Below are 20,092 nucleotides of genomic sequence, written 5' to 3'. Positions count from 1 at the left end.
AAATAAGAGGCAAAGTTTTACAATTAGAAAAATACATTTATTTTAGAGCTAAAGGGCTCTTCAAGATCAAATCCAACCTCTTCATTCTATGGATGAGATACCCCCTGAGAACCAAAGAGTTTGCCTGACGCACTCAAGCCACAGCGTTAATCAGAGGTGGAGTTAAGGTTTCCTTTAGCCTCCCACCTGCTGGAACAGTGCACTACTATACCACATTGCCTTTGTCTCCCTAATCCCTCTTTGGAAATATTTTCCAGAGACTCGGCATTTAAAATGGGCGTGTTTGACTGTTATTCATCTGCAGCTCCCAGTTTTAAGATCTGACACTCTGCTATATAGCCCCTAAGAAACTCAATTAGAACGGAAAAGAAATGCACGTATTACTACCCCATGTGTACAGCTGACAGTACTTTGAATTTCTGTATTGTTTGTAGCACTGCATCTACCTGAATGCCACAAATAGTTGATAATTGGGTGGTGTGATGTTTAATAATTACTAAATGCTTTTAGAGCTACTTCTTGTTTGTTGGTGTTTACCAAGTGTGTCCCCCACCCTCCTCCTTCTCTGAAAGACTCACATTCATTAGTTCCTCCACACCCTCCTAAGTTTTCACTGTGGGTATCTCTCAATGATTAGCAGTTGTGTTTCTCAAACTTTTCACCCTCAGTATCTGATCTATGCTCGTGGTGACTTAAGAAATTGTGGCTGCAGAATCTATAGTTAACAGTTTCTCACTGTCTTTAGATCAACACAGTTGACTGATAGGTCATCTCCAACTGTCCTTACAATATTTGGAACTGAACTGATTATCTCTCCTCCAAACCAGTGCCACTTCTTTCCATTGACACCATTTCCTGGTTCTGTAGGCAGAAAACTTCAGTTATATTTTAATAGTCCATCTCCTTTGACCATCTACATTGTCTTCAAATGCTAATGCTCTGCCAAGATGGCAACAAACAGAACTTTCAAAATGAGAAGCACTAAATGGAAAGCGCAGACCATAAAGGTCAAAAAGAAAGTTATCCAATCTGGTATGAACATTAGCTAGATGGCTATAGCCCAGAATGATCAAAGGCTTATGAAAAATAACAAAGGAGGCTCTTTAAAAACCTACACTTAGAAGAATAAAAACAAGGTAAGAACAAACCTATTGTTTGGGAAGGTAGAGAGTAACCTTAATAGATAACCAAGAGACACTCTACTCTTATATCTTGCTTTAGACTTCTCCATCCAGGAGAATAATCTTCAAACTGAAAAGTATAGAAGAAACAACAATAAGAGGCAATTAAAAGCCAGATTATGTGAGAAGAGTACAGAGTACCCAGTTGCTTTCGAGTTTCAATTCAATGAATTATACAAGCCAAGACACTAGATGATTTTACAGACATGAATACAGAATCCACATTTGTAATATTGGAGGTCATGTAGAATATGAAAGGGGCCACAAGAGTAAGCTACAGATGCTTTTTGTGTTTTACTCCATATTCTCCCGAATTATGCACTGCTATTGGTAGAACATTCTTTTCTCTTCCCCATGTACAACTTTATAATCTCAATCCCTATGCCCCTTTTCTCCATTTCTTCACCATCAATATTCATAATTTCATCAATCATTGTCTATAATTTTTACACAAAGCTCAAACTGCAATACATTCTCTAAAATTTCCTTGAGATAAACCACTATGCTTAAATTAATGATTAATAGTTAACATTTAGTGAGGGCTCTAAGGACTCAGTTAATCCTCTCAACGACCATGTGAGGGAGGTACAAATAAAAGAGGTTTTAAATAATTTTACCAAAAAGGGGGTTGGAGCTTAGTGAGGTTAAATAATTTGCCAAAGTCATGCACATGTTGAGTGGCTGAGCTGGAATTTGAATCCAGCCAGAGAGTCCATGCTTTTTCCCTTTATTCTTATTCCAACCCGGAACGCTTTTCGTAGTTTTCTCAGAAGAATATTTCTGTTGTTTTGCTTTTGTGTTGAGTACAATAAAGTCCTCCCAACTAAATTTTAAGTACTTCAAACTGGGAGATGAAGCTCTTTTATCTTACCCATCTTTCCCATTACATTGACTGAAATAGGGCAAGCCCGCAAATAAAACTCCACTGAATTAGGGATGTAAAGTTATTACATTTTCGTCATGACTGGAAATTCTTATTGGTCACAATGAAAACAAAGTATAAAATTTAAGTGTTTGTGATGACGTATACAATGGGGAGTAAGTAATTTTCAAAGAAGTCACATGATTAAGGAGACATATTTCTACAGTGGGCCAAAGAATAAGAGGGTCAGATATAACAACTTTCCCTGGTAAGACTTAATCTCAAATTCTTCCTCATCACTGCTATCTTTTTCCCAGGAAGAGATCCTTCTTGGTTTTCTTCATAGAAAAAGATGATTGTAAGTGAGGTTTTAAAAGTGTATTTATAAAATTTGCATGTATTTTCTACTCCTAATAAAAGTTTTAGGTTAATTTTAGGGCAAAAATCACAATATATAAATGTTACACTGAAGTATATTGTGTCACTTAGGCATTTTGTTAGTTTCATTTCTTTATGTCCTTTGAAACTCAATTCAGGATTTACTTTGCAGACAGAATTGGCTTCTTCCCACCCAGGCCACCAACCATTGGGCACTTGAAAAGTCTAGGGAAAATCTCTTGGTCTTCAACTTTAGCTGCTTCTTTCTGGAAACTCTGCAGAGCTTTAGGTTCAGACTGTTCATCCTCTAGCTATTTCTTTTTAGTTTCCATGCTTCTTCTACCTTCCCTTTAAATTTACCCCTTAATCCCTTAAAGGGTTAAGACAATCTCACAATGGATTCTAGTCAATCTCTGGATTATGTGGTCTGCTCCTGTAACTTGGAATACAGCCTAGTAAATACTAATCTCTGGTCTAGATCTATCTCTCAAGCTCCTGATCTAGACATCTAATAGCCTACAGAACACCCCATGTGGATGTACCACAGTCACTCAGACTAAATGTACAAAACTGATTTCATCCTCTTGTCTATCACACACCTGTTTTGTTTCCTATATTACAACATAGATTTCTTAGGAGTCATTCTAGATTCCATTTTCTCTCTTACCTCCTCATACCAATTTTACTTTGTAATGACAATATAAGTTTGTTTTCACTACAAAGAAAGCTCCACTGGGGAAGAAAATGTAACTTTAATCTTAGTATCTTCATTGTCTAACACCATGGCTCAAATACACTAGGCATTCAAAGAGATGCTCTTTAAATGAATGAAATAGACCAAAGATATCTTAAAAAGCAGACTATTAAAAAATCTATTTTGAAAATATCAAGCAAAACTTTGAAGGAAAAAAGTTACATTATAAAGAAGTCTAGCTTTAAATGACTATTCTTTACCAATTTATTCAACATCTAAAAAGACAAAAAAAAAAAAAAAAAAAAAGCTTGCATTTTATTGTGAAATGACCAAGAAAAAAAGTTCAAATATAAGACCTGTAGCACAGACTAAAGCTAGATTTGGTCTCATCAAATTTGCACCTTGCAAAGTATATTTTACTAGCTGGTGTTTTCCTTTTATCAGGATTCTGAATTACCTGAAGGTATATGGGATAAAGAATGAATTTTTATTATTAAACATATTACAATCAAGGGCCAGAAAGCATAAAGGTGAGGTGGTCTCTACTAATCAAAAAGTATAAAAACAATATGTACTCTGATGGCATAACCATGTGTAAAACAACACAGATATGAATTTAGCAATAATTTTATCTCCTCCATGAATTTGTATTCTCTATGTCACAGAATTTTAAAACTAAAGAGTTTTCTTGTTATATACATTTTAGAGATGGGTCTAATCTAATCTTATATTTTGTTTTTCTTTTTTTTTAAACCTTACATTTTAAAATAAGAAAACTAATGTGAAGAGAAGTTAACCGATTAGCCTGATGTCACCAAATGGTAGTAAGTAGTTGTTAATGGTAGAAAGAGAAGTTAATTCTAGCCTTTTGGATTCTTGGAGTGATATTTTCTACTATTATATGCTCTGCAACTTCACCCCTGGAACCTATTTTAATGGCTTTTTAAAATAAAAACAAAACAAAACATTGTCAACTAGGGAGTGTCTGCTATTTGAAGCAAAAGCTCTCAACACATGATCCATAAGTCTCCTATTGCTTTGATCTCTTAGACCATTTGTGTTCTCACAGAGGACACTTGCAAGCCCTTAAAAAACAAAGCCCAACGAAAACAGCAAGCTGATTTTTATTCCAAGGAATTATCTCCAAGTACGCCAAAGAAAACAGCCTTGCCAACAGTGCAAGTACTTTGGCACACAGTAATCCCAAGGTAAAAAAGACCCCGATGCAGTATCACCACTCTCATGGAACCGTAAGAAGCTGAGCAGCACAGAGCAGGATGCTTTTTTTAAAATGAAGGCAATGACATGCTTCACACATTCACCCCAGAAAATAAAAAATCTGCATGTCTGATGCTGTATCTTTTGTTTTTTTCTAAAATGTGCATTTCAAAACATTGTTTCTCTGAAAGGGAAGACTTTGCACTATATGGCTATTTGACCTCGAGCCATACCAACTACCCTCACAACTCAAATACCATCTAAGTACCCTGAGGAAGCAACTGAGAGCCAGGAAGGGAGCTTTTGTTATGCCTTTCCCGTTTGATCTCTAAACCAAGGTGTCAAGAACACTGGATTTGGAAAGCTGAACAAAGCACTTTAGAACTGTCTGAGGGAGATGATGAAAAAGTGTGATTTTGTAATCTTAATCTTAAACCTTAAAAAGAGATTTTCTAGGGCCAACCTGAGTATGTCATTTGTCTGCATAAAATCCTTTAATGGTGTTCTCACAATAAAGCCAACCTCACTAGCCTGGCTTATAAAACTCTGAGGATCAGATACCTGCATGACATTCATCCCTGTCTGTCCATTCCTCCCACAACTCTCATCTCTTTTTGTATGATCTGAGTATGCTGTTTGTTCTGACGAGAAGATCCACTTCCATTCTGCCCTCCTCTGCCATTACTCTCTCAGACTTTTCTCAGGGGAGTCTCCCTAATAGTGCCAAGAGCTTACCTCAACCACAGCCCCTTCCACACTAATTGTGATAATGTGTTTACTTGTCTATCTCCTCCAATAGCTTCCGCAGAAAAGCGACCTTTTCTTCTTGTCTTTGGAGACTCAAGGCCTGGCAAAACGTACATCCTATAACTGGTAGGCACTTAAATCTGCATTGAATGAATATTAACTGCCTTTCTCTTAAAGCTGATGGTGTCTAAGCCCATCAGTGCCATAAATTTAGAGTGTTTTGCTTGTCCTTTAAGGGGAAAAAGGGAACAACTGAATGCTGTTTCAAAAGTTGGTAATTCCACGATTGTATAACTATGTAGCTTACATGGTGTGACTGTGTGATTGTGAAAACCTTGTGACTCACACTCCCTTTATCCAGTGTGTGGACAGATGAGTAGAAAAATGGGAACAAAAATTAAATGAATAATGGGGAATGGGAGTGGGGGAATGGGATGTTTTGGGTGTTCTTTTTAACTTGTATTTTTATTATTTTTTTTTTGGAGTAACGAAAGTTTTCAAAAATTGACTATGGAAATGAATGCACAACTATATGATGATACTGTGACAACTGATTGTACACTGTGGATAACTGTAGGGTATGTGAATATATCTCAATAAAACTGAAATTTAAAAGAAATTTGGTTATTCCAAATATGGAAGGCAAGGCTTTGTTTTGAATAAGTAGATATAATCCTTTTTTGCAAAGTCTACACATTTATTAAGCATTATTCTCATAGGTACTGCTTACAGAAATTAAACTCAAAGTGGAAAATTTATTTTCCATTTTAGTTCAGATTTAACTTAGCCTACGTTATTAGGTCTTCCAAAGTTTTACAGATTATGCTTCTATTTCCAGCAGGCATTTCAAAATCAAGAAAGAAAAATTATTCACTCTGCTAATTCCAAAATATAATCAAGGCAGCTTACAGTGAAAAATGTTCCTACTTATTTTAATGGTCTCATTGCAGATAAAAGGAATACAATAATGTAATCATGATTATTATACTTGAAGGTCAAGAAAATGCAGGAAACCTTCCCCCACACCCACACATGTTAAGGGTAGGCTGTAAAAAGACACGCCATATTTAAACTATAACACCAAGCCAAAATCCTGACTTCAATTGAAACTTTAACACTTGTTTATTAAATCTAGTTATATCTACTGGTATTATTCACCCATCGTCCAAACATTTATTACAGTATAAACTTCAATTTATAAAAGCACAAATCCAAGAACTTCTTTAAAAGAGATCTCTTGCAGAAAATGTTTAGAGCAAATTTAACTGTGCCCAAAAGACCCACCTGGGGAAACTTCCCTGGATTTGTTTCCAGATGTTCCCTACACCAAGGAAAGGATGCAGACCTCAAGACTTTAGAACCAAACTAATATACAAAAGCACCATAAGCAACCTTGCACTGCTTTTTTTTTTAGATCAGTGTACTAACTAATGGTCAGAACTACTGCAAAAAGGCATGAATGGATAACAATAACTAAAACAAAACAGCATTTTAGTTCAAACAGCAGCTACATCATATTAGAAGACTGGATGGGAGCGGGGAGGGTCTAAATAGGTTTAATGAATAAATATGATAAATTTATGTAATGACTTACTTTAAGAGAAGCCACTATAGATATCTTATGGAAATTTTCTGAACTTCATGAAATTATTCTTCTATTCAAAATATAAAAGTTTTAATTGAAGCAACCAAAACATAATTTGTCCTGTACTTCCCATTACTCATCTGCTTTCCCAATATTTAATACAATATGCATGAATTATGTTTTTCTATTCTATTAATATAACAAAACTGTGTTTGAAAAAGATATTACAGTTTCAGAAATAGCAATGATGAAAATATAGACACCATGAGTTGTGTGATGGGCAAAGGGTCTGTGATAATACATTAAGTTTAAGTGTTTAGAACATCTTTATATACTTCTGCAGCTTCAATTACGGAGAAGTATTCTAAAAACTCATCTGTACTGCAACTACAGCAGCTGACATCTATAATTGGGGTTATAAACAAGACTAGAATGTCACACATTTATTACAGACGCTTACAAAGAAGATGATCACAGAAACTAGTTATACTGGGCTTTTAACTAGTTCTATTGTACTCTGAAACTAATTAAGCTCTATTGGATAGACTTATGTTTGCTTATTGTGACTTCTAGTTAATAAGAGATAGTGGAAAATAGATTAAATCATTTATCAGATGTCACAAAATCTGAAACTAAAATAGACTCATGATACTATGAATGACAAGAAGAATTTCATGATTAAATAAGACATTTGTTTTACAATCTAAATTTTTGAAAATAAACTTTACTACAAGATTGGAATTTGTATTTCAAATGTGTTTTTCCTGAGTAGCTATAACTTTCTGCAGTCAGATGAAAGTTTGCTCTGCAACATTAAATATTTTCTCCTGCTTTCTTTTGTATCATGTCTCTTTAAATAGTAGAACAGACTAAAAAAGAGCTAAAACCTTTAAAAAATAAATAAAAAATTATTTTAGTAACCTCTTTACTGTTTTGCTAAACCTATTCTGCTTCATTTCCAAAAACTATGGGGTATTTCATTCTGGGTGCTCTTTCTCAGTTCATTTCGTTTCTAAGCAAATATGCTAAATAAATAACCTGGCCAATGAGCTCAGGAATACCTCTCAACAGTTCAGTTAATTTTTAACAGACTGAACGCAATCTTCAGAAGTATGCAAGTCCTACCTACTCTATTCTGTTCTACTGTAAGATCAGTTTAGGTTGGTTTAGAAAGCTAAGACAATCTCTCATGTACTAGAATACATAATGCTTTTATTAGGATGTGTAATTATACATATATGTACCACATGTAATAAACAGTATTACACATGCCATATTATTATACTATATTTAATGTAGTTACAGTGTTATGGAAAACATAAGCTATATCAGACCTAGATGATACTGAATGAGGTGAGCATATCTTTACGATCCCAAAACTTTTTAACATATAAATAGGGGCTTTTTTTCTTATTCGGTATTAGGCTTACCACATGGGATCATTAACTATGAGATATATTGGGAATTCTCAAACCATGTTCAGCAGAGCCTGAGGATGGAACAGGCAGAGGAGCAAAGTAGGCAGGACTTAAGAGTTCCATACCCTTATCCAAACTTGTAATACCTCCACATTTATGTAGGACCTCAAAACTTAAACTTAAAGACAGTTAAGTTTTGGGTTAAAAAGTAGAGAACTGCCACAACAAGCTCTAATTACAGGAAAATAAGGAAAGCATCAGTTTAGCACTAAAATAGTTATTTCAATGTTTTAAGGAGCTCATGACACTTGTATATTAATTTTTCAGTGACCCATGAACTTGATTATAATTCTATACAATATCCAAACATACCTTTGCATACTGTATGCAAAGAAGAAAATAACTAATAATTTATAAAATGGATTTAGAGACAAATGAAGGCAAAAGGGGAAAAAATCAAATAAAAAGCCTGTGATGCTCATACCCCTTCAAAGAGAAACCGTTTCTCATTATAGCCCTGCTGCCTGGGGGAGCCTCAGGTGTTACATATGACTATCTTCCTAGCTGTTCAGGCCAAAGGTGGACACTTAACCCAACGGCAGCCAATCCCTGGGCAGGCCCACAACTATCATGTGACCTGGTGTGAAAAGATGAATTAGACCAACCAAACCTCTCTGAGCAATCTGAAGTGAGTAAATAATGAATGACGCAATTAACAGCAGGAATTGCAGCTGCAACAGCACATGAAAAGGAGCCTTGAGCAGAATCACCACCAGGGCACTGCAGGCTGAAGCTCTCAGGAAGCAGAAACCATTTCAAGTAGAGGTTACAGTGGAGAAAAGAGAGAAAGGGGAAAGAGTGTGCAAGCTGGGGGTGAGAGAACAACATAGACGCAAAGATTTGCCAGACAGAATGCAGAGAGAAAGCAGGACACAGACACAGTCCCCAGACCTGCCTCGGTTTCCAATAAGTTCTAGTTTCAACCCAGGTGTATCCTTCAAACCAAACCAAACGTATTTTCTTAAGGCACTCTGAGTGAGTCTTAGCCTCTGTTCCCCACAAATAGAATGCAATTAGAATGAATATTAATGATCTAAGCCTAGGTTAATGAAAAATTTACACAAACATTACATGTTCTTAAAAGAGAAGCACACATATAGCACCTGAAACCCTTGTGCTAAGTCAGAAATTGAACCACTCATCACACAGCCAATTTGCTAACTTACTTGGTTCTCAAGATAAAGTCACACCAACAGCATGCTGGCACTTAGCAAGGTGTCTGTGTTTTAACCACTCAAATCCAAATTTTAAAAATGTGGATACATATTACCAGTTTGGCTGAAAAATTCTTTTACACTGAGCTCTTAATAAACCATGCTAGTTTAGAGTTTATTAAGGCCAGTATGAAAGAATAGACTAGAAACTCTTATTTATGCCACAGCATAGGAAAAATAATTTTTAAGAAGTTGTTATACTAACAGAATGGAAAGATTATAAAGGCAATCTCACGTCCTTAATGAATTATACTAAGTACATTAATAATTTTAAGTCTGACTTGGTATTGTACTCTCTAGAGAAGAGGTTACAAAAAGCAGCTGTAGGGTATATCTAGCTTGCAGAAATGTTGGATTTAGCCTGCCATACTTTATTTTTTTAATTTTAATTAAATTAGCAGATAGAACTTAAAAATTAAGAGGTCTATAGATTGATATTTCTGGCTTCTCTTGAAACATCAGAAGAGCTGCTCATACGAGCCCATGTTTTCCCAAGACAACAAAGAACTAGAATTGAGTAGCAATTATTCCATTTGGCTGGGATTAGGCGGTTCAGTTTTTCCTAATTGTTTCCTGTTCCCAGCTGATCCCTGTGGGTAACTTTGTAACCTCTGCTCAAGAGATAAAAGATTTTTAAATCTCACCTGGGCACCAACTATAATTATTAATCTACACAGAGAAGTACTACTTTACTCAAATACACTGATGGCTAACATAATATGAAATACTTCAGAATTTCTAGTACTAGTTCTGTTTTGGATGTAATGATAGTTAAATGCAGATCTAAATTGGCAACCCACGATCCCTTCACCACACCATGCACTCCTTACCTTTTCTGTCTGGCTTGAGGTTCCTATCCACGGGGGGTGGTTCACAGTCTGCAACAGGAACTGGCCGTCGGGGAGGGGTCTTTGGGCTGGACCTGAAGCCCATATGAGCAGGAGGGGGAACTTGCATCCCAAATGAAGAAAAATCAAATGTCCCTGGTGTCATTGGCACATAATTTGCTTCCTGAATTGGTTCTGTAAAACTGCTGGAATGTTGTCGTGGTGGAGAGTTGGGATTCATTGGGACATAATTTTCATCCAGTTCCTCACTTGATATACTTCCCACTGTCAACACATTTTTGATTTTCTAAAACACACACATGTATTTTTTTAATCAATAAAAACTACTATCAAATGTGAAAACACAATTTAAGTCACACTTATTCATATAGATATGGAGGTACTGTTATTTCATGATCTTGTTCAGTCTCAGAGCACTCAGTGCGAAGTTTCTGACAATGAAATACCCTCTTTGATGCCAAGGTCAATTATACTTACAAAGTGGTTATGGAAGCCTTCAAGTGAGCTAGATCTATCACTTGGAAACGTTCGTGGAATATCATAGCAGTCTTGAGAACTAGCATCTAAAACAAAGAATAAACCATCAACATTTCTTCCCATTGCTGCCAACTCTCAAGGTAATCAGTAATGACCTGTTCTCTCTCTCTCTCTCTCTCCACACACACACACACACACACACACACACACACACACACATTCACACATGCATCCATAAGTGCACACACAAGGATTTTTAAAAGGATGCTCACAGAATAATAATATCTTGAATTGGTAAGTTACACCACTGGAAAATGCAGAAACACCTATGCTATCAACACCAATATGGGATTCTGACAGAGAACGGATGTCCAAGTCTAGAATATGATGGGGTTATCTGAGGAGGGAGAAGAGAAACACTTTCTCATCTTTCGTGCCACCTTGGGACTAAATTATATATCTCACTTCTATTCAGGGTTTTCACTTTGTTTCAAGAAGGAAGTTAGAAATTGGTACCGAATGGTTAAATAAGTACTGTTTTAAGTACTATTCATGATGCATTAAATCTTTATGTTCTTTAAGACAGCTTGGATAACTCTACCACAATATACAGAAGTTTTAGCACATAGTTTTTAGAGTATGTGTATGTAAAACTTTGGCTTTCTATGTTTAGGAAGTTAAGAATCTCAGAGAATAACCCAGATCCAGTTTTCTCCTCTCAAGGTATGCAATTTTTGGTGGCAGGCAGGTATAGGAAAAGTATATTCAACTAGCAATAATTGAAGTGGCTAGGGATAAGGGGAGAGAAGATTCAGTGCATTAAAAAAAAAACACAGAGAACATCAAACAAAGGCATAATGGCTTGGTTGGAACCAAACATCACCTGTTAGACACAACGTAAAAATGGCTTTTAGAGGAAGGAAGGAAACAGAGTCCAACAGATGTGACAGAGAAGTGGCCATAATGGCACAAAAATACAGGAAAGGGTATGACTCGGAGAGACTTTGTGGCTGGTCCATTTCCTCTTCTTCTGCCCCAGTAGGGGTCTATCCACCCAGGATCTACAGAAAGTGGGAGAGAGATGTGCACACTTCCTGAGACAGGAAGGCATTCCTAGAACCACACTTCTTCAGGGATGAAAAACTTCAACTCTTTCTCCCTTCCAGCAGAGCAAGCATGCAGGCACATGTGCACACAGACCCTTCCAGAGATCTACTGAAATCTGTTAGCCTGGCTATACGATCGGGTAATTGCAGAGCTGGAAGAAAAGGACTGTCATTTAACAGCACAGTTTGCTTAAAAGAACAAATACTCAGAAAAACACTTTCTCATCAATCTCTATTACAAAAGAAGCCAATGAGAGCTGACCTTTTCGTAATTTGTTCAAATCCACAGTGGAAATGGTATTACTACGTGATGGAGGCATTCCTGCTGTAGGGATACAGTAACTACTGTCAGTGTCTGAAGCCGTGCGTGTGATACTACATGTTTCCACAGGAGATCTGTCATGAGCTGGATGTGGTTTCGGCGGCCGAGGTGGAGGAATATCTGGAATAGTCTCTAGCTTTGACGTCTGTCCCAAGGTTCCTTCTGGAAATGTTCGTGGAATCTGGTAAGTATTACCAGGTATTGGAGGAATGTCATAACTAATAGACACATGCCTCATTTGAGTCTCTACACTTGATGTCCCTGATGGGGTATTAAAAACATAGAGTTCTCCATCTGCTTCGGTACTTGATGGAGATACCTTTGGTAAAACATCGTGGGAATAACTCCTGGGCAGGTTATAAAGGCTGGAGTCTACAGAAATAGATGCAGCACGTGATAGTGGAGAGTCATACATCATTTGCTGCTGAAAAAAGCCATTCACTCCTTGTTTGTTCAGCGAGGAAGCAGGATTTTTATGAGAAGGGACGTTATCATTGCAGTCTGTTTCAGAGGAGGTGGATTTTGCAGGATCAGCATGTGTTCTAAATAAAGATTGTTAATGACAGAACAAAATGTTAGTATGATAGAGACATAAGACTACATTTTAATAAATATATTTATAGCTTAGCAATCAAAATGCATGGCTCTTTCCTTTGGATTTTTTTTTTTTTTTTTGCATGTGATCCATAAGATTTAAAGCACAAATGTTGCTTAATTTTGTAAGATTATATACCAGACCAAAAAAGAAAAGGCCACCACAAAACCACCAAAAGCATTCTCCTTAATTCATGTCCAGAATCTGCTCACATCCCCAACTCCACCTATTAAATCCACACATAAAACCATAATCCCTGTAGCACTGGAATTAGATTGGTAGAAAACTCTGAGAAAGGCAAATGATTAAGGCATAAACACAGGAATAGCTTTTCCTCTGAAGAGCATGCAAAAACTCAGAGCCAATACATTTCATAAAGCTGACTAATTGCTCTTTAACCCCCCTGTGGCAAATTTGCTGTTCTGTAAAACGAAAAGTCTGATGATTACATAGTACTGAAAAAACTCAATATGACCTACATGGAGATAATAACTTAATGGGTTTTGTATATATTCCATTCTATGAATTTTCTTTAATAATCTTTAGCCAACACTATAAAGAGGATCAAAATGTAAGAAATTTAGCCAACTGCAAACAATAATTAAGCTTGAGAAATTTCATTAGAGTATACTTTATGCTTTAGGTACATTTTTAGTCTCCACATTTTGTGGTATTGCAAAATTTGGGTATAACTCAAGATGAGGCTAATGATACAGCACGCTCATACTTTTTTAATGCTAAACAAGATACCTATGCATGTTGTCGAAAGTTCTGCAGGAATTTAAACTTAATATTTCTTTAAATAACTTGTGATCATTTTTTAAAGGGTGCATCTTCTCTGATTTCTTAGCAACACCTGGCACTGTGTATTGCATTTATTCATTGAAACTCTTCCCTTCTGTTAACAGAGAACCCATATTGAACTATCCTGATTTTCCTTCTTCCTCACCTACTATTCCCTCCTTTCATTTCCCAGCTCCTTCTTCCTGTCTTTCCACCTTGGAATGCCAAAAGAGTTCAGTTCTCTAATCCTTTACCACATACACAATTAGAGAATCCTCCTTTCTCATAACTTTATCCTCCACTGAATACTGACAACTCCCATCTTCTCACCAAAGTCTAAGTCCCATATTTTTGAACTGCTCAAAAGATATTTCAACTTGATTAACCCACTACCACCACCTTGTTCAGTGTGTCCCAAACCCAATTCAATTTACTCCTCAATTGATTGCTCTTCCTCACCTACATTAAAAGAAAGGTCTTAATCCAGCTTCTCTAGGCTCAAAATCCAATCAGCTCTGATTCCTTTTCTTTGATCACCACTGTCACTCAGGCACAAAGTCCTCCTTCCTGCACAGGTTTCTATTCCCCTTCTCTATTCTCTCTCACCACCCCAAGTTCAGTCCTGCGTCTGCTGAGATCCACATTTATGAACCCTCCTAATTGGACTTCTTTCCTCTTGTGTCTCCCTCTTCCAATCTATCCATGAGTCCACACTGCTATTCTGCTATAAGATTAATATTTTCAAAACCATTTTAAATCACTCACCTACTCAGAGAAAAACCTAATAAGGGCCTCTACAGGCTGTAGGAACTACATGCAGGTCACAAACCACTCCACCAAGCATTGCGGCTACTGATAACCTGGCTCCACTTTGTATGCACTGTCTTATGTCCTACTTCACCCCAAATCGAACCCTTTATTCCAGGCAGGCATTCTCCTTACCATTCACCTCCTACCACGCTCATTCTCACCTCTCCTTTTCTCCTATCAACTGTGTGTAGGTCAAACCCCACTCCTCCTATGCAGCTTCTCGCTGTTTTCTCCATTTTAAAATAACTTAAACTTTCTCTTCTTGGAATTTTTAATATCCCTAGGTACATCCTAAAATTTGGAATTCACTTAGTTCAAACATATGTGCTAAGAGTTGCTAAAGGTAGAAAGAGTAACCAAGTCTGTTCCTTGCCCCTGACTAGCTTATACATAGTGGAGAATACATAAAAAAAATCAAGCTATTTCCAATGCTGTGATAAAGAGACATATGAAGGCACAACCAGGATGCCATGGAAACCCAAAGGAACATTTAATCCAACCTGAGAGTTTGGGTAATGTTTCCTTGAGGAACACATTCATGTCTTAGCTGAATCGTGCAGAGTTTGCAAGGCAATTTTCATATATTATCTTGGCCTATAAATACTTAATGTGTGTATGCTTGGATTTCTTAACAAGCTTTACTTGTCACCTCTGAAGGTGACTGTATCTGAGGTACTTGATCTTAAATAGTCTGCACCTCCACAGCACCTAGTATAATGATGGGCAAATAGAGGTACTTTATAAATATTTGTAATTCAACTGGGGGTCACTTTTGCAAAATATTGATACGAAATACATCTGGGCCACAATTTTGAGCATAATTTCTACTACCACAGATAAGTTGTGATACCAGTGAGATCACTGTAAAGCACTAGATAAAACCAAAAACAAAAATATACTGAAAAATGTCACTTAGCTGTTGGCTTTTAAAAAGCTGATATTGAAAAATAATTGTGAATCTCCATAAAATAAGATCTTAGTTAGTAGCACAGGCAACAAAGTTGCAAGTGTGTGACTGTAAATACTCACAGCAAACAAGCAAAATCAAGTTAGAATTTGATAGAATTAACTAGCATTGATTCATAACTTTTTTTTTTGTTCTTACAGGTAAAATCCCATTACAACAAATATAGAAACCCATCTTTGGAATGTTTGTGAGCTATTTCCATTATCTTAAAGAATGGTTCATAGAAACTATTTTGTGGATCTTAAATTCTACATAAAGTTTTTTTTTAACGAGTGCTCAGTTTCTAGCTCATGGAACTGTCACTTCAAGGGAAAAAAAAAAACAAATCTTTTCTTTTTTCATAAAAATAGCAACTTTTTATATTTAGAACCCTGTTTAAAAAAACATTTCTACATCTGTTATGCAATTCACCCCCACTTAATTCTGTAAAGTCAGATAATACATACATCCAACTAACCAATAATTTCACTAATGGTCACACAGCTGTTAACGGGAGAGACAAGCCTCCTGTGCAGCATTTTCCTGCTTCCTTTTCAAACAGTAAAACAGCTGCCCACCAACTCCCTCTGTTGCCTCAAGTATTCCAACCACTCAATATCAAATGACAACAAAGATCAAATTAAAATATCTTGTAGTTTAGAAGAGGAGGGGTGTAGGAGCAGAGACGGCTGACAGGGAAACCAAGGATTTGTGAAAGGCTTTATGATGCCTGCTGTCAAGCACTGAACACCATATACTTTTTTCTACTTAATAATTTATAAAGTCAAGGCTTGGGGTAAAGCTCTGTTTCATTTCTAGGTACGAAGACTTGAAAGATAGTTTCTAGCAACATATTTAATTTCTTCAAATTTCCTCAAATCCAATTTGCATATTCCGTAGAATTTGCTATAATGGGACTTTACCTGCATGATTAATTTCTCACACAGATCCAAAACCACCATGACACACTCACTGCAATGAAATCCCTCTGCTTTCAAAGTCTTCTAGCAGTAGGTATTCCTCTCCTTCTTCAGAAACAAAAGATGACCCTTGGCTGGTTTACAATCACATAAGAAATGGAGCAAGATCACCATTTATAAGTCAGTGAAATCTGTTAAGCAAGTAATACTGTGAGTCTGCAACAAAGACTATGAAACAGTAAACAGATTTCCAAAAGAGCCTTGTAGGTACAACTGTTCTTTGCCACAGATTACAGATCGTTTTATCAATGAAATCTCTTGAATATCAGAAATCATCATTGAAGGAATACAAACCTGAAAAATAAGCCTATGTAGATGGCTTAAGTGTAAAATGTACACACACACACACACACGCAATTTACCTTGTGGGTTCAGGCTTCTTGCTTTGACAGTTGATTAGCAAGAGGTAGTCTTGAGGATCCTCCTGGATGCCAAGAGTTTCCAGGTGTGGTGGAAGGTTAATTAGCTGATATGGAGGAGGTAGAGTAGCCGAGGAAGAATCCACCTGGGTGGACAGTGGGGCTGTGTTTATAGCTAAAGGTAAATCAGCTGGTGCTTGTAAGGAGTTGCCAGGTGGCTTCACAGCATCTGCAACACAAAAGTTTGATTATCATTGTCTCACATTTAAAGAGCTTTTTCCCCAACAAAGGTACTTCTGAGTTTGGAGATAACTTTAAACACACAAACAGAATAAACCATTACAGTGTCAGTTAAAACAAATACTACCTAAATGGCAACATTTATACAGGAAATAATTAATTATTGTCAAAGAAATCTGAAGAGTAGGGTTCTTGCTCCATTTTAGAGGCTCTAGCCCTGCTTCGTTTAGTGTTGAAGCTACTGGGAAGGAAGATGTTCAAGAGACAGATTTTTTTTTCTGTGATAATAAACAAAAGTGCTAACCTTCCAAAGAGACCAATTTTACAGTTCCCTGGTGCTTTGGGTACTAGGCTCAGTTCTTATGTTTACTCTGCTGTTCAGTCTTCTCTTTCCGTTTCCAGCAAAGAATTCCTTAGGCAAGAATATTTCTAATTCCAGGACTGGCAAAAATAAAATCAACTCATGTTAAAGGAAAGAGCTTTTTTAAAACATCAGCTCTTTGCTCAGCTCATAGCCTCCTTTGCCATTTAGTGGATTTCTGTAGTACTGTCATTAAAAGGGGGCTGGCAGTAATTATTAAGCACTTACTATGTTCTAAGAAGACATGAAAATAGCTAAATTGTGTAGAAAGAAGTTATTTGAAAACAAATTGAAAACCTAGAAATAAAATCCCATGGTAATCACTGACATAACCAAATATAATTTTAAGAGCCCAAGGAAAAAAAAATGCTCTATTAGTCTGGTTAGGAATTCAAGGCTATAAATAATGCGGAAAAAGTAAATGCTCATACATGAATGAAGAAATTTGTTTGCTGTTTGTTTATATCATAACAGAAAAGGATGGGTTGAAAATGAGATTTTTCACAACAAAATATTACATAAAAGATATTTTAAAATGTTAAAAGAATCAACGTATTTTTCCAAATAAAATCAAATGCACGTCTTTTTGCCTGTTAATTCACCAGGGAAGAGCTAAATGTCAGCTCTGTCGTCTCTGGATACTACAGAATGAGTTAATATCTGCGGGTAGCTGAGCTTGTGCCTCGACTTACCAGGCCTGGGCCAGGGGACCTGATATCACCCCCTGGGGAGGGTAGTAGGTACGGGCGTGAGTGCCCTCTGCAGCCCCCCCGAGCCTGGGGAGCGAGGTCAGGGCAGCTCCCTTTTCCTCACCCAAAATGCCACTGGCAGGGGAGGCTTGCCGGAGGAAACCGCCTTTCTCCCAACTGCCCTTTCCCCACTTCCTTATCTTACCCACATACTCCCTTGTGCCAAGGCCACTCCTGCCACCGCCAGTGCGCATGCACCGTGGCCAAAACAACCCCCGCCCGCTGCAATGGCTCCTGCGTCCTCTCCGAACCAATCCTAGCCCCTCTCCCTTCAATATTGCCATTTTAGGCTACTTCACCTCCTTTCCAGCCCTGCCCCTCTTACCAGCCTATATAACCTGTAATCACCCCTGAATAAATCTCTTTGGCGCATACTCCTACTGGATGAAGAGTGTTTTTGTCCTTATCGCCGCCCTCCACACCTTGCACGCCTCTCGCCGAGGACCCTGGCCACGTCCTCCGCCTCGCCCTCGCCTCCGGGAAAGAGCCCCCGCCGCCGGTACCCTTTAAGCAGCCCCGAGAGCTGAGGGCTCGGCTACCGGCCGCCACTCCCCCTAGAAGCAGTAACCCCGACCGCAAATATCCACATATGCACCACAGCAAACTTTATTCAGCTCATTTTCTCTCTCTTCTTCCTCGGCATAGAAGTTCATATCCTAATTGTAAAGCTTGAATAACAACACATCAATATAGCTAAAGATAACAGGTTATCTCTAACTTTGGGTCCCGAAAACAGAAAAGGATCATAACTCCCAGACTTCACTGTGCCTTAAATGTGGCGGATACTCGTAGATGCTCAATAAATGTTTCCTCCACCCAGCAGAAACTCACTGAGCACTTACTGTGTCAGGTTGGAAGAGATTTAAAAGCATGGGGTACCCCCAAATTCACAAGAACCATTCTTCTGTATATAAATTTTGGAATTTACTCCTCAGGGAATCTGTGAGCCCTACTAAGTACTAATTACATTTGAAAACTTCTTTCAGTTAGAGGATTTGGCCTGAGTAAATACGTTAATTTCTATCTTTTTGTAATTTTTAGGATACTGTTTCATGAAATTTCAAGTCCCTATGTAAGCGCACCTAAAATCTAACACCATATTCCAGGAGTAAATTAGTTAATTCTTTCTTATTTATGGAAGGTGAGTACAGATAATGGTAAGAAAAGAAAAATGAATTTTTGGGTATTATACAATTAATGCAATAATTTCACTAGTATTTATAAATATCTGGTGTCATGTTTAATAGATGGTGATTATAAATGGTGTATATAATGTACCCTATGAAATATTTTACTTTTTTGATTCAGTTGCAAATGTACAGAGATTTATTTAAGGGAGTTTAAAATGCCACAGATTAATCAGTGACTCAGGGCAAATCCTTGTAGATTGTTAAATTTAAGAGAACTCTGAAAATATTTACCTTTCAAAGAAGAGCTTTTAAAGGTAAATACTATATATATATATATATATCATTGAGAAAAAAGAGTGGAGGGATCAGAAAGCAGTTAATGTATTTTACAGGCTGTTATATAAGTTATTTTACATATTTCTTCCCTATACAGTAGAGGCATGGTAAAACTGCATAATTCAGTTCAGTGTTAAATTCTGACCAAAACAAAATAAAGCAAACACTAGAAATACTTCACTATATAAAAGAGTATAATTTCTAGTTTTCTATTTTAACTCCTAAAATAACTTTTCCAGGTGGCTGTTTTTATAGATACACTTTAAAAAAAATTTTTTTTTTCTAAACTATGCACTAAATGAATTGACTGACTCACCTTGAAGAGGAAAAAAATCACCCAGCCTGGCAATCATGTTTGCCTGACCTGGTTTTATTAACATAATGGGACCTTCTCATTTTTAACCATCTATATCCCCTAGCTGCAAATGACGAAAGTGTTTTATTCTCTTTGTTGCTCCAAGAGGCTCTCAATTTTCTGAAAAGAGGCCTGCGATTGAAAACGTTCCTTTTTGTTTTGTTTGTTTTAATATCTTGCTCACAATATGGGGAGACTTATATGAACTTCTAAGAGGCAAGAACTAGAGAAAAACTTCTATTATGTTCACCAGCAAGCTCATGAAAGGAAAGACCTTTACACAACCATGAAAAGAAAGCCATTCCAAACAACACTGGCATACAAAGGACTTTAAAAGG

At 37.0% G+C, this 20,092-nt stretch overlaps 1 protein-coding gene across 4 annotated transcripts in view; it reads right to left on the bottom strand.

Moving 5' to 3' along the window:
* The window catches only part of GAB1 (GRB2 associated binding protein 1), a 147,250-nt gene that overhangs the window by 15,495 nt on the left and 111,663 nt on the right, over nucleotides 1-20,092 (bottom strand). For all 4 annotated transcript variants that reach the window (XM_037830726.1, XM_037830728.1, XM_037830725.1 and 1 more), the window contains exons 3-6: nucleotides 16,587-16,812; nucleotides 12,051-12,652; nucleotides 10,683-10,768; nucleotides 10,188-10,491 (exon numbers count right to left, since the gene is read on the bottom strand). In XM_037830726.1, coding sequence (XP_037686654.1) covers nucleotides 10,188-10,491; nucleotides 10,683-10,768; nucleotides 12,051-12,652; nucleotides 16,587-16,812 — 1,218 coding nt within the window. The remainder of the gene's footprint in view (nucleotides 1-10,187; nucleotides 10,492-10,682; nucleotides 10,769-12,050; nucleotides 12,653-16,586; nucleotides 16,813-20,092) is intronic.

This window comes from Choloepus didactylus, chromosome 3 (genome assembly GCF_015220235.1).
Source record: "Choloepus didactylus isolate mChoDid1 chromosome 3, mChoDid1.pri, whole genome shotgun sequence".
In the NCBI taxonomy this organism is placed as follows: Eukaryota; Metazoa; Chordata; class Mammalia; order Pilosa; family Megalonychidae; genus Choloepus; species Choloepus didactylus.
The sequence above is the reverse complement of the archived record's forward strand: the minus strand, read 5'-3'. Positions and strand labels throughout refer to the sequence as shown.